The sequence below is a fragment of the Alexandromys fortis genome, unplaced genomic scaffold (assembly GCF_014885135.2).
Source record: "Alexandromys fortis isolate MF-2015 unplaced genomic scaffold, M_Fortis_MF-2015_v1.1 scaffold_0, whole genome shotgun sequence".
Taxonomy (NCBI): domain Eukaryota; kingdom Metazoa; phylum Chordata; class Mammalia; order Rodentia; family Cricetidae; genus Alexandromys; species Alexandromys fortis.
The window spans coordinates 37,018,467-37,032,367 of record NW_026067949.1 but is presented as its reverse complement, the minus strand read 5'-3'; the positions used below and the strand labels follow the sequence as shown (position 1 = coordinate 37,032,367).

Below are 13,901 nucleotides of genomic sequence, written 5' to 3'. Positions count from 1 at the left end.
TTCAGAACTACTTCATTTATATAAAATAAAAAGATTAGCTGCAAATTTTATTTGTTTTTCATTTTCTTATATGTTAAACTTAAGCAATTATTACAGATTAATACATTTGATTTTACAATTTTCATAATTGAAGCTATGACTTTCCATATCATTTTTCTTTCTGTACTTTTTTATTATTACTGATATTATATTACTGGGAAGGTTATGATACTATATTTTACATTTTGAAATCATTTTTTGCACAAACTTTGAGAAGAGCATACTTTGGTTCTTCTAATCTTTAAATTATAGTGTGTGTGTGTGTGTGTTAGGTGCTGGAATGAACATGGAGGACAGAGGGCAATTTGTAATCTTAGTTTCCTCTTCTTATCACGTGGATTCTGGGGCTCTTGCTCAGGTTGTTAATGTTAGGCTTGGCTATAGTTTCTTTTCACAGAATCATCTGGCTGGCCCAAGGCTAAAATGAATCTTTTTACACTTACTATTTCTGCAAGTTTCTTTCATTTTACTTCCTTTACAAACTAATAATTGTCACTGATAACTTGTATTAATAATAGTGTCTATTAATAATATTGTGTCTAGTTCATCACTTTACAACTACAATTTTGTGTGTTTGTTTTGGTTCAAACAATTCATGGTCAACACAGAATTTTCTCTTCATATGTGTCACATGTATCATTCTCTCAAGTTATCACATTTTGTACTAACACACACAAACACACATACATATACACACATATATACATAGATATGTATATAATTATTTACATATACACATGAATTACATATATATATATAGAGAGAGAGAGAATTTTTTGCACGTTTGAAGGCTACTATTCAAATAGATCCCAGTTTGTCTTTGATGTGGTCACATGGTTAAAACACATTCTGTTCTGTTTCCCATTCTTGGCTACTGTCCTTAAGTCTGTCACGAAGTGAAACTCATCCTACAAGTATATTCATACATATGCAATGACCTTAACTGTAGGCAGAATTAAAATGTGTTATATAATACTTGGCAGTTTTATAATTCGTCCTATAAGGTGTCACTATGCCGAAGTATAATATATATGAATGCGAGCCAGTATGTAATAGGTTTGGAGATTACTGTACCCAGAATCGGGAGATAATGAAAACACTCTGTTCTTCTTTTGCTTTGGAATTTCAGATAAGAGTACTCATAAGTAGCAGAGATAAAAGGAGAAAGCAAGACATAATTCAAATGCAAAAGGCAATGCCCTTCTCTGCAGCAGTCCTCAATAGTGTTATATATAGAAATCAGATCAGTCATTGTTTTCGAGCCTGCTAAATAAAACTAGACTGCTGGAATGGCATGCCACTTGACCTCTGGGGACTCCCGCAGCAGTATTTAACGGGTGCACAGGGAGCTCTCCTGCAAGTGGCTCCTGTTTACATGCCAGATTCCCCTGCTAGTTCACACAATGTTCAAAAGGCACAAGTCCCTGGAGCGCAAGAGGGAATTTTTATTCCAGGGACTTCCACAGTCCACAATGAAGAATAATACAAGAAATTTCCACTCTCTCTCACAACTTGTACTCTCAGCAGGCCCGCTAAAGACAACCCGAGCACTCAAACTTTCTAAAACAACTCACTTTGAGATTGAAATACTGGATGCTCATACAAGAAAACAGATATGTGTTGTGGATAAGGTAAGCTTTATTTATCTTTTTAAATGTTTCTTCTTAGGCACAAATTACTGACTGCTGATTTAGCCAACAGAACTTTAATAAATGCATTTCTAATTTTTTACATAGTTTTATGAGTTAACAAAAAGATGCCTTATTTACCGTCACAGCAAGAAACATGTCTACATTTTCATATGTGCTTCAAAATAATCATTTAATTAGTATCTTACTTCATTTCCTGCTCTGTTGTCCATAATCTAGGAGCAAACATTTAGAACAAAACATAAATTGCATAGATACTTTTCTTCATGCTTTATAGCAATAAAATGTATATCATTTAACAGTGTCTGTAAAAACCAGGAAGAGCACAAAAGTTAAAAAGTATTTATCATGTATCTAAAACGTAGGCATTTTGTTTTGAGTGGTTTGCTTTGCTAAAAGTTCCACCTTTTGAAAACACAGTCTTCAAATTCTTGAAGAGTATAGCTTAGTTAATAAGCCAATCTCCCCACATCTGCATATACAGATGTTTCACAAAGAATGATGAATTCTGAATATGTTAGATTAGAAAATTATGGCGTGAACCCTGGAGACACAAGTACATTAATCACACACCAATATGTTTCTCCTAATATTATAAGACAATAACTTTAATTGATTGCAAGAGTGATGTTGTCCATAAAATATTTATTGTTTTATAGAAACAAATATTTGTTGTTTGTCCAAACAAAGTCTCCAATAAGTTGCTCCATTTAACCAAGTTGCAGGTGGGCTGCCGGATAAACACTGTTCACTGCTCTTTGTAGCTGTCTCAAACATTATATATTTTCAAACTTAGTAGCTATAATATTATAGGCAACTTACTAGTTGAACAACTTTATTTACTTTTAGGTAAAAAATTCATGTTAAGTTGTTGCATTTTAATTCAGATCACAGGTAACACAGAGGAGACTCCAATAATCTATTTGCATATAATTGCATATCATATACATCCGTACTTCTGTAAGTGATGACTATGTTTTATGTAAAGGAAAATTTGATACATAGATTTCATATAATACGTTTCTGTTTAATATAAGTGTATTTTGTTTGCTTTGTGAAACAGTGTTTTCAGGAATGAGAAAACTGTAAACACTTTAAGCCTTGCCAAAGACAGCTGACATTTGCAATATTTTACTATCCAAATGTCTGAATGTGTTAAAAGTGCAGAAGAGAGATAAAGCAAAGAACAAAATGGAAGGGGAAAAGTTAAGAACTTATACCTTAAATAATAAGAAATCAAACACTTCTTAATTATTTTTTCATACTTAATATTTTATGTGAGAAAATGACAATAAATTTCACTTGGATAAAATTAAATTGGAAAAAAATGAAAAAATCTGAAAGCTACTATCTTAAGAATTTCACACTTCAACTCTAAATATCCTTGATTTGCTTCTGTAGTGGTAAAATATTACAGAAATAGCTATACTTCATCCATTGTAGCCCTGTTCTTTTATTCTTTTTTTCTTTCTTATGCGAGATACAACCTAGATCAGAGAATGTGTTATGTCAGCCACCTCCTACAAACTGACACCTCCTTTCAAGCTATAAGATTTTGAAATATTGAATTAATTTCTGCTTTTACATTGAGGAGTTCCTTTTTGTTCTTTTGTCTTCTTTTGAAATTTTTATTTAATAATTTGGTGAATGTCCCATATTGATGAAGGTACTTGAGAGAAAAAGAGATATGAATGAATTTGAATTTTTATGATTTTTATTAATTTTTATCATAATAAAGACTATTTTTTCTGTTAGATTTATGTATTATTGTCTTTCTCATGAAAATTCTGGGGTACGATATGTCTCATTTCCTCTATTGCTTTTTTCAAGTGTTCATATTGTCAGTGCTCCTCCCCTCTTATTTGATCCAAATTATTTCACTGGCTCTTTTTCTTCCTCATTTCTTAGAACTGAAACTCACTGAATTGCCAGTGCACAGTGACAAAGACTGCAGAACCCCAGTCCTCACTACCATACTGTCACGGTGGTTTTGCAGCATGTTCTGTTATTATTAATCAATTAGAAATAATCTCAAGACATTTGTGTTGAATTACAAAGTTATTTTATCCTATAATATTTCTGTGACTACTTTTTATCTCTGCTAATTCATCATCTCATGCGTTAGGTATTTATTATCAAACCTATCAGCCATCTATCATCATCATCTTCTCCATCATTTTCTGTCTATCTGCATCTTTTATAGTCATACTTAATTTGGTATATCTGAAGCAGATAGTATATGGGACTTCTTAGAATAGTGCCTTAAATCTAATATGAACTAAATTATTTTAATTGTTCTCGTGATTTGGAGAGAAAATGTTTGTGCAAATAAACTCTAAGGAAAAAAGGCTAGCAAATTTAATTTTATTAAGATTAATGATTTGAGGGCTGGAGAGATGGCTCAGTGGTTAAAAGCATTGCCTGCTCTCCCAAAGGTCCTGAGTTCAATTCCCAGCAACCACATGGTGGCTCACAACCATCTGTAATGAGATCTGGTGCCGTCTTCTGGCCTGAAGGCGGACACAATACCGTATACATAATAAATAAATAAATCTTTTAAAAAAAAGATTAATGATTCGATACTACTTTTGGTATCTTTAGTTTACAATTAGCGTTTTCAAATACCACAAGTGGACTCTATGTTGATCTTCTGCTAATTAGCTTCCATGGAGATCTCCAAGTTTGTAAATGGAAACTGCCCTCCAAATAAATCTCCTGACACTTGTGGGAGTTGTGACTCATCTCCTAATCTCATGCTCCACACACAATCAATCTTCTTGACAACACCTTCAAAGTATACCCCTGCGCTGACAAATCCCTGCAGCCTCTACTGCCAGCATGCTTACATCTTCACCCTGCATCATCATTATCACCTGCAGTGGATTCCCTACGTGGAAACCTGAGCTAGCTGTTAAATCCTGTCAGATAATACACTCCACCTGGCAACTGGGCCATGCCTTCCTTTCCGTTTTTAATCTCTCACATTTTCCCACAGGCTCTTTCTGACTGGTGAACCTTCAATCTGTGCCAACATGTTTTTTATTTATTTTTTCATTTTCTACAAATGTTGCTGTATAACATTTTAGTTTTGTTGTTGTTGTTGTTTTATTTGGTCTGACTGTAGTATCTTGGATTCACAAAGCCAGAGGTTTTATTGTTTATTTCACTCCAACATCTTCTGCATTTAGAACAATGCTCGGCACAGTTTTAGTCAATCAATATGCGTTTAGTAAATGACACCTATTCAAAATGAGAGACTGGAAATTGCTGTCTTATTCTAATGTGATAGTTTGAAATTAAAGTGGTATAACAAAAGAATAATCATTTCCTATTTTCTAAATCAAGCTGTAAGCAAAGTATATGTAAATCTATTCCCATACAAAGATATTGCTTCAAATCATTCTATTAAATGAAGTATGCCTCCTTATTTTCCCAAAGATGGTTAGATATAATTTACCTTTAAATTAATGTATAATTAACCAGTAGACTATTTTATTCTGATGACAAAGTCTATCTTGATTTCAATGAAACAGCCAAGTACTTTTATTTAATGACATATTTTTATGAATGACTAAAATAATAGAAGTAATTAATAATGATAAAAGATGCAATTTCAAATACATTAAGTATCATTTCTAGGAAATTACTGGGACATCAAAATCTAAGAGCCTGCATGAAAATATATTTGAAGTAAATAGTGAATTATGAACACTTCGCTCCTGTCATTGTCTCCTGTATTTAAAAATATCACAAGCTTATCTGCTGCTAAGTCACATATTCAAGAGCAGAGCCAGGATAAAGCACACTGAAAGTGATCCGTCTTCCTGTATCCTCCCATTCTCTTTTATTTGATCTTTGTTCAAAGGAACATGAGGTCCTTTATTTTATTCTTTTGTTTACTCTTTGCCCCCAACAGAAGCTTTCGAAAAATTTTATAGAAATTAAGGGCTAACACACCACAGACACATCACCACCATGGTCCACAAATGAGTTAGTGTTCAACAGTAGACACAATAATAGAATTAGATCACCTTAATTTAGTCAGTCAGTGGTGGTACATGCCTTTAATCAGCATTTGGGAAGCAGATGCAGGATCTCTGTGAGTTAGAGGACAACCTGGGCTACTAGAGCTAGTTCCAGGACAACAAGGGCTACATAGAGAAACCCTGTCTCAAAACACCACCACCAAAAACAAAACAACCAAAAAAAAAACAAAAAACAAAAAACAAAAACTGTGCCTTTAAATAATATCCAGAAATTCTGAAAATTCTTAGCTGTGGATAGCAACACTTTAAATACTTCTTTTAAATTATAACCAGCATGCTAGTTTCTTAAGTTATTCTGCTCTAACATGGCTATAACTTTTTTCTTACGCTGACTTTGCCTTTTCTTTCTCTGAAATTTCACATTTCAAACTAAAAGACTGCTGTTTTTTTTTTTCATCCACCTTTTATCAGCATCCCCAACATTCTACCTGTTTCTTCCAAGCTTAGTCCTTTCTGTTTTATTGTAAATTCTATTTTCTGTCGGAAACCAGATTTGGCAAAAAATACCACTTACCTTGGTAGTCCTAGTGCTTTATTATTGAGTATAATCAGCTTTGCTTTATCTGCAAAAATCTCCAAAATTTGTTAATCTTTACAACTATTTAATTTCTTTTTTAAATTCGGTCTTAAACCTATTGACCCACCAACATCTTTCTTTCTCCTTTAGCCCATTCCCCAAATGGATTGCCTCCATTAGTTTAATTATTATATATCAACTATTGTGTGAATTAAAAAAAAAACTTAACCAACACAGATGCACATGAGCTAAGTAGATGCTGATATTTATGCTAAACACATTAAAACTCTTTGGGTTGTCAAGCTGCATGTAGCTATGCGAAATTTATGTGCTCCGATGCCCTAATTTTATAGTACTAGAAGCACAGAAATGACTGAATTTTGAAATTGTATATTATGCTTGAACTTGTATAATGAAATCACAAAAAAATCCTTGTAGTTACAAATTTTCCACAATTATGAATCTTTACCTTTGTTTTTTTATATATAAAATGAATTTTAATTCATTTTATATATCAAGTACAGTCCCCCTCTCTTCCTTCCTTACCCTCTTCCCTCCTCTGCCAGTCCACCCTCATCCACTCATCAGAAAGGGTAAGGCCTCTGCATGTAGGTGACTGTTGTATAGCCTGATCAGACTCCCAAAAGTGAGACCAGCATCTATCCTTGGTGCATGAGTTTGTTTTTTGAACCAGTTCCCCATGGTGGGATGCCTTGCTCAGTCTTGATACGGAGGGAATGGATTTGGTCCTGCCTCAGCTGAAAGTGCCAGGCTTTGTTGACTCCCCATCAAGGCCATTGACAGTGACCCTTGGCTTCACCGAGTAACTTTGTAAAAATTAAACATTTTCTAGTTAAATTATTATGTAAAGGTATATTCATTAAGTTTGTTGAATTGCCTATTTTCAAGTACCCTCAGAATTCTTTGCAGTTCCATAATCCTAAAGGCTGTTATTTCCTTTTTGTGTTTCCATTCCTTTCCTTTTTCTTTTCTTCTTACCTCCTTATATACACTTTCTTCAACATGTTTGTCCCTCTATTTTAATGGGTTATACATTGTGTATTTTATCACCCATGGATTAAGAAATTAAAATAAGAGATTCTGTACAGTACATCTATTGTATATCTGCAGTATCTTTATTCTTATTGTTATTCTCTAAAAGCTAAAGCATACTAATTGTTTACATACCATTTGCCATGTATTAGGTATTTAAAGCAACTGAATGATGGATCAAAGGAAATGAGAGGAAGTGCCTGAGATCGCTGTGAACATCGTATCCATTTGATATAAATCCTGGACATCAATGCATAATAATATGTGAGGAAATTCCTGAATTTTAGGAAGACTTCCAGTAGTGAGCCACTCTCCCAGACCTTAACATGAAAAATCACACCCAACCAAAGATATTTCATACTCTTCAAATAATTTTATTTTTATAAGTGTTCATTCTGTACAAATAGTTTGACACAAGTAATCATAACACAAGCTTTTTTTTTTTAAGAAGTATGGAAAAGAAACTGGGTTAGTTCAGGTAGAAATTTTTTGTTTTTCTTTTGGACTGGGTGGAGCTAAGGATAAAGCCCAGGACCTTTTGCTTGTTAGGCAAGTCCTCTACCATTTTTTTTTAGAGGAAATTTAGGATAGCTATAGAAATCTCTTCCACTCAATGTGTCCAAAGGGAGGATTATCACGCTGGTGTCTCTGACAGTAATGGCAGTTTCCCAAATCAACAGTTATCTCCTCTAAGTACACTACCTTGTTGTTCCTTCAGACTTCGAAAGAAGCTGTAATGCCAGAGAACCACTGTAGAGGAGTTTAGACAGGAAAGCCAGCTAGGTGTTGTTACCCACTTCAGTTTCCCACTTGCAAACTTCTCGGGCTCCAAGCACTAGGATATCAGGTTTTATTGGTGGATTTTCAAACTGAAGGTCATTAAATAATCCCTGTTGATCTTCTGGGATTTAAAGAAGTAACCTGAACCCACCCATCTTTTGTAGCAAGATGTCTATGAATATCACATGCTCTCTTTTCGAGGGATTTATTTGCAACGGTATGGGCATCTGGTATTATTTCTTTTGAGCAAAGGAATGCCGTACTTCTGTTTCTTTTCACTTTAATAAAACAAGAGTTAACTGACCTTCTGTCTTGTGGCCATTTAATTTTTCGTACTGTGTGCTTTTATAGCTTCTAAAATAAATACTTAAAATTTCTGTTTCAAGGCTTATAACACTCCTATCATTAATTATGTGATTTTAAAACTCATACTCTAACATTAGTAATTTCTTCTAGCAAAGCATTTGATAAATTGCTGTCTTAATGAGTTCCTTGTTTGTCTAGATAGGTCTACGTATTGCTGAGCACAGATTTATTACCTCCTTGGCAGTTATATATCACCAAATGTAAGCTAGTAATAATCTGAACTTAATTTAATCAGAGTTTAAAACCAAGTCAATGCAAAGGTGATGCTAACTCTACTCTGAAGATGGGAAAACTTCAAAAATCAAAAATAATTTAATTTGTATTACATTGTTCTATTCTGGTTTTTATTGTTCTCAGTTTTAAGCTATACTTCTAGTGAAATTTTCACATAATCTTTAAAGTGTACAAGAGCATTCTCCCACAGCATTTTTTTTAGACACAAGAATTCTGAATCTAGTCTTCTTTCATTTTTTTTGACCATTGTCTATAAAAACTTGTAACCAACACTCTAATCAAAGACAAACATCCACAATCCTTTTTTGGGGGGGAGGGTGGGGGAGAATATAGGTGTAGTTTTTTAGGCTACTTCTTGCTGATTGGGGGCACTGATAATCTTGTGGGGAACCCCAAAAGAAATTAAGATTATGGTAAATCCTGACTGGATTTTCCTGTGAAGCTGGATAATCTCAGCCATTAGCCTTCAAGCTGTTCTAGATACAAAACTCAGAAGAAACTCTAACACTGTGATAAGTGCTCATTAAGATGTGTTTGGAAGGCTTATTTGTAAGTGTAATAATGAGCGGCGAAAGGGATTTTGAGCTCAGATCTTTGAGATGAATAAAAAGTTCAGAAATACTATGATGACTTGATTGTTAAGATGAAACTGTTTGCTTCAATGATTTTCCAATGTATATAAATAAAACCAAGTTGAATTCATTTTTAAAGTGAGATATTTTCAGTAACTACAGCTAAAAGATTGTCAACCTTCTATACAATGCACCTTCTATATGTTTTGTGCACTTTTAGTATATTCAGTTGAGAGTTTGAATAAAACATTTAGCATACAGTCACTAATGAGATCATGTAAATGACTTATCTCATAATAGTCCTATGTATTCAATTTTTTTTTATTCTACCTCCTCTATGACTCAATTCACATCCTCCAGCACCTGTCTCTCAATAAGTCCTTTTACTTTTGAGAATAGATACATTTTTAATCAATATTGTCTCAATGGCTGAAGATAAAAACCAAAGGTTTTGAACAAATAAAGTTTTTAAAAATATACTTTAGAGGAATATGTTGATTGGAATTAGACTACTATTGCTTTATACAAATATTTTTTTCAGTATCATATCATTGTTATAATACTTGTTAAAGTAGAATTTAACAGTTATTCAAATTATAATTTTGCAGATATATTACTGCTGTTAACATTTTGTCTTAAATATTTGTATAGCAGAAATTACGTTTTTCTTATAATTGTATTTCGCTTTTTCAGGTACCTCAAACATCAACTATCCATGATGTCAAACAAAAATTTCACAAAGTGTGTAAGTATTTTTATCTATGAAAATCTATGTCAATTTATTTTCAAATTGGCTCAAATTTGTCTTTAAGAGGATGGTTTGTCTATGGAACAAGTATACAAAAGCCATGTTTTGAAACAGATATCATTAATATTCTATACTTAGTAATTCTTGAATAAAATAATTATCTCACTTCACACTCTTATTGATGCATTCAGCAGATTTTTGTCAGTACTGGGGAAGGTGCTTCATTCCAAATGCTCAGGATCCATGTGCTTAGCCACTAAACTGTATCCTAAGAACAATCCAACTTGAGGTTTAATATAATGCCTTGTGGTTTAATATATTTCATTAGATTTCTGACCTTGTATTCACCTTTAAGATGTATATTTAGTTTTTTTTTATTCAAGAGAACCATGTGAGTTGGGAAAATATTTTAATTCATAATTTATTATGTTGAGCTATTAGATAAAGTTTGAGGGTAAAACCAATTAATAAATTATTTTAGAAAAAATAGAAAATATTTATTGATATACAAATTTATATATAATCATTCTATGGTATAGCTATATAGCAATGTATGGAATAGCAAAGTGGCAATGTAAGCAGTAACATCATATGTATAAAAGAAGACCTATATAGACTATTCACTATGCATTTTAAGGAACAAAATATGTAACAAGAAACAGCAATTAGTGAATACAGCCAAAATATGCAAATGTGTTTTGGGGATTTCCTTATAATGTGTTGTTGAGAAGCATATACAATGAGGAACATGATTATTGAAAAACTTTAGCATCTAAGTTGCTTTGGAAAGGTAAGTTCTGATGTTTTGCCTTCTAGACATTAGGTTTGAATATGCTGAAAGGAGTGGATAGGGCATTCTGCCAAATCCAAGAACAAAGTAAGGTATGTTCCCATAGCATTCCGAGATTCATCATTATAGCACTAAATTGAGAGTGAAAGTCTCTGTCATTGTGTGTCAATGTTTTTGCAAAACATAAAATTTCTTAAGCATTTGTCTTTTAAACCATGAAATATTTAAATATCAGATGTGCTAGTACGTGCCTTTAAATCCTTTAAATAAACTTATTACTCTTAAGTTCTAAGCCACACTGAGCTACATTGTAAGAAAGTAGAGAAAAATTATTTTTTTATCTAATCATATAATGTATGCAGATAATTACCCTGATTATTCACATAATATTTCTGGGTTATTTCTACTTAATGTACATTTATTTAGAGGTAGTACAATTTTAGCAGAAAGTACATGTCACATTAAACTGGTAATTGGAATGCTAAACTTTAGAATGTCAGAAGTTCAGACAGAAGGAAGTATAGTAATTAAGGAAGAATACATTTGAAAGTGACTTAAAAATAAGAAGAATTTGTACAGTATTTGAGAAATACCCAATTGGCAAAAGTGTGATCACATTTAATAAGATTTGAGTTTTATGAACAGCTGTTAATTAATTTTTCACACTCACAGTTTTAATATTTAGCAGGTTATATTACAATATATTATACTAAACAATAAAATACTTTTATTTATACAGTGCTTTTTTATTTAAATATTGAAAACTATTTTCTAAATTTTTTATTTGTACTATATTACAAAATTTTGACTGTTTTCAGTTTTTATAAATTGTTCTATTATATAAGAAAATATTAAGGAACCATTTCAATGCTGTGTTAAGTTTAATATGTTTTCAAAAATTAAAACATATTAAAATGTTATTTACACGGTTCATCTGTGATGATTTTTGAAGTCATAAGACAAAAAAGTTATTTATTTATTGGTTTATGTTTTACACTCATAATTTAAAATAGATATTATACATACTTCCTTAATTAAATATATGATAGAAAATAATTTTATGCATGCAAATCCACTAACTTCACAGCTTACCAACTTTATATTCTGATACTAAATTAACTTCTTATCATGCCTTCAGGCCTTCGAGTTTAAAATTCAAATTACTAATGTCATAAATAAGTAAATGAATAAATAAACTATTCCTCACAGGAAACAATGTCTCTAAAAGGAAAACTTCTTTTTTTAATCTTAACTCATTACAATGTTTACTGTGCAACAGATTTTCATTATAATATCTCTATACATTCATATGGTATACATTTAAACCAATAATTACTTCTCTATTAGTATTTGTTTCACTCCTGCTTTTTCCATCTTGTGGGAAACTTGTTTACACTATGTGAAGATGTGTCACTGTCATTGGTTTAAATAAAAGCTGAATGGCCAATACTACGTAGGAGAGGTTAAGGGGGGAACTTCCAGGCAGAGAGAAGAATTCAGACATAATCTAAGTGCTAGGACTGGGCAGGTGGCCCAGAGGTTAAACGCACAGGCTGTTCTTCCAGAGGTCCTGGCAGAAAGGCATATGTGCAGGTAGATCACTGTATTTGTAATGCATAAAGAAATCTTTAAAGAAAGAATCTAGGTGCTTGAGAAACGCCAGGAAGATACAGAGAGAGGTGGACATACAGAATGAAAGAGAGTTAAAGAACCACACAGCAAAATGTAGATTAATAAAAGCAGCTTAATTTGAGTTATAAGAGCTAGACGGACACAAACTTATACTGAAGGCCAAGCTTTCATTGTTAATAATAAATCTTGGTATCACTATCGTGGAGCTGGCGGTTCCAAAGACAGTCCTACTACAATCTCTCTTTTTGTTTCTTCCCTTTGCTTCTCTCCTTCCCCCTCTCCCTCCCTCCCTCCCTCCCTCCCAGCCAGACCCTTCCTCCTTCTACCCCACCCCTTTCTCCCACACACATATATTAAACAGCACACATGACATTTGTGCTTCTGGGATTGACTTATTTCACAAATATATTGATCCTTAGTTCCATTCGTTTCCTGCAATTTTCATATTATGTTTTGCCAAGTAAAATTTCAGTGTGTATGTAGCACATTTTCTTCATTGTTGCGATGGTCAATGAGAATCTAGAGTGATTCCCCTACTTGGTTATTGGAATAAAGTCACAATAAATGTGCATGCGCAGAACACTCTTTACCCTTTGGAGTAAGCATGCATAAATGGTGTATGTGGTTGTTATGACTGCTGCTCTCTCTCTTTCCAATACATATGTATGTATGTATGAATGTATCTGTCTGTCTGTCTGTCTCTCTTTCTATCTATAACATAAATAGGACATAAAGTTTCTTTTCTTCTTACATAATGGTAGAATTTTTTTTTTTTTTGAACTTAGTTTTGGTCAGGATGAGACAGAATCTGAATGTAGCTTCGGTTTGTATTTCCCTGATGGTGATTAATGATGTTCAGTAGATTAACTCTACTAGACTAATTTTAGGATTATGTTCTTTCTTTCTCATATTTGCTATTTTATTTTCTGATTCCTTATTTTTGTCTCTGTGGGCTTTCCAGATTCAGGATATAAAATTCACTATGACTCAAAATAACTGAAAAATGAAATATACCCAAATTTTCTGCTACCATCTCATTATTTTAATGTGCTTATTGTATCAAGCTCTGTTTAGCATGCTCAATTTTAAGCTTATTGATAATCTTTCTTTTAATTTCAACTTGCTTATTTAGTGATTAAATTCAACTAGTCACTCTTGATTTTGCGGTCATAATGAAAAATTATCTCTCATATTCTATGTCAAATTTACAGGATATTTACTAATTTTGATTCTTTTGCTTGTTCCAATTCTTCTCACTGCGTCCGTCTGACAAGCGAAATTCCCACCTTTGTAATGGACAGGTCTATTTTCTCACTTCCATGTCTATCATTACATACTGTTTATTCCCTTTTCTTCCCAACGCCATCTTCATGGTTTTTATTTTTGTGGTTGTATATGTATATGTGTTACAAATGCCCAATGCTGTTCTCATACTCTGTTTTTTTTTTTTTTTTTTTTTTTTTTTTTTTTTTTTT

At 32.6% G+C, this 13,901-nt stretch overlaps 1 protein-coding gene across 1 annotated transcript in view; it reads left to right on the top strand.

Moving 5' to 3' along the window:
- Nucleotides 1–1,442: 1,442 nt before the first annotated feature.
- Tecrl (trans-2,3-enoyl-CoA reductase like) overlaps nt 1,443–13,901 on the top strand; it is a 55,466-nt gene continuing 43,007 nt past the window's right edge. The window contains exons 1-2 of the mRNA XM_050149686.1: nt 1,443–1,670; nt 9,950–10,001. Of these exons, the coding sequence (XP_050005643.1) occupies nt 1,443–1,670; nt 9,950–10,001 (280 nt within the window). The remainder of the gene's footprint in view (nt 1,671–9,949; nt 10,002–13,901) is intronic.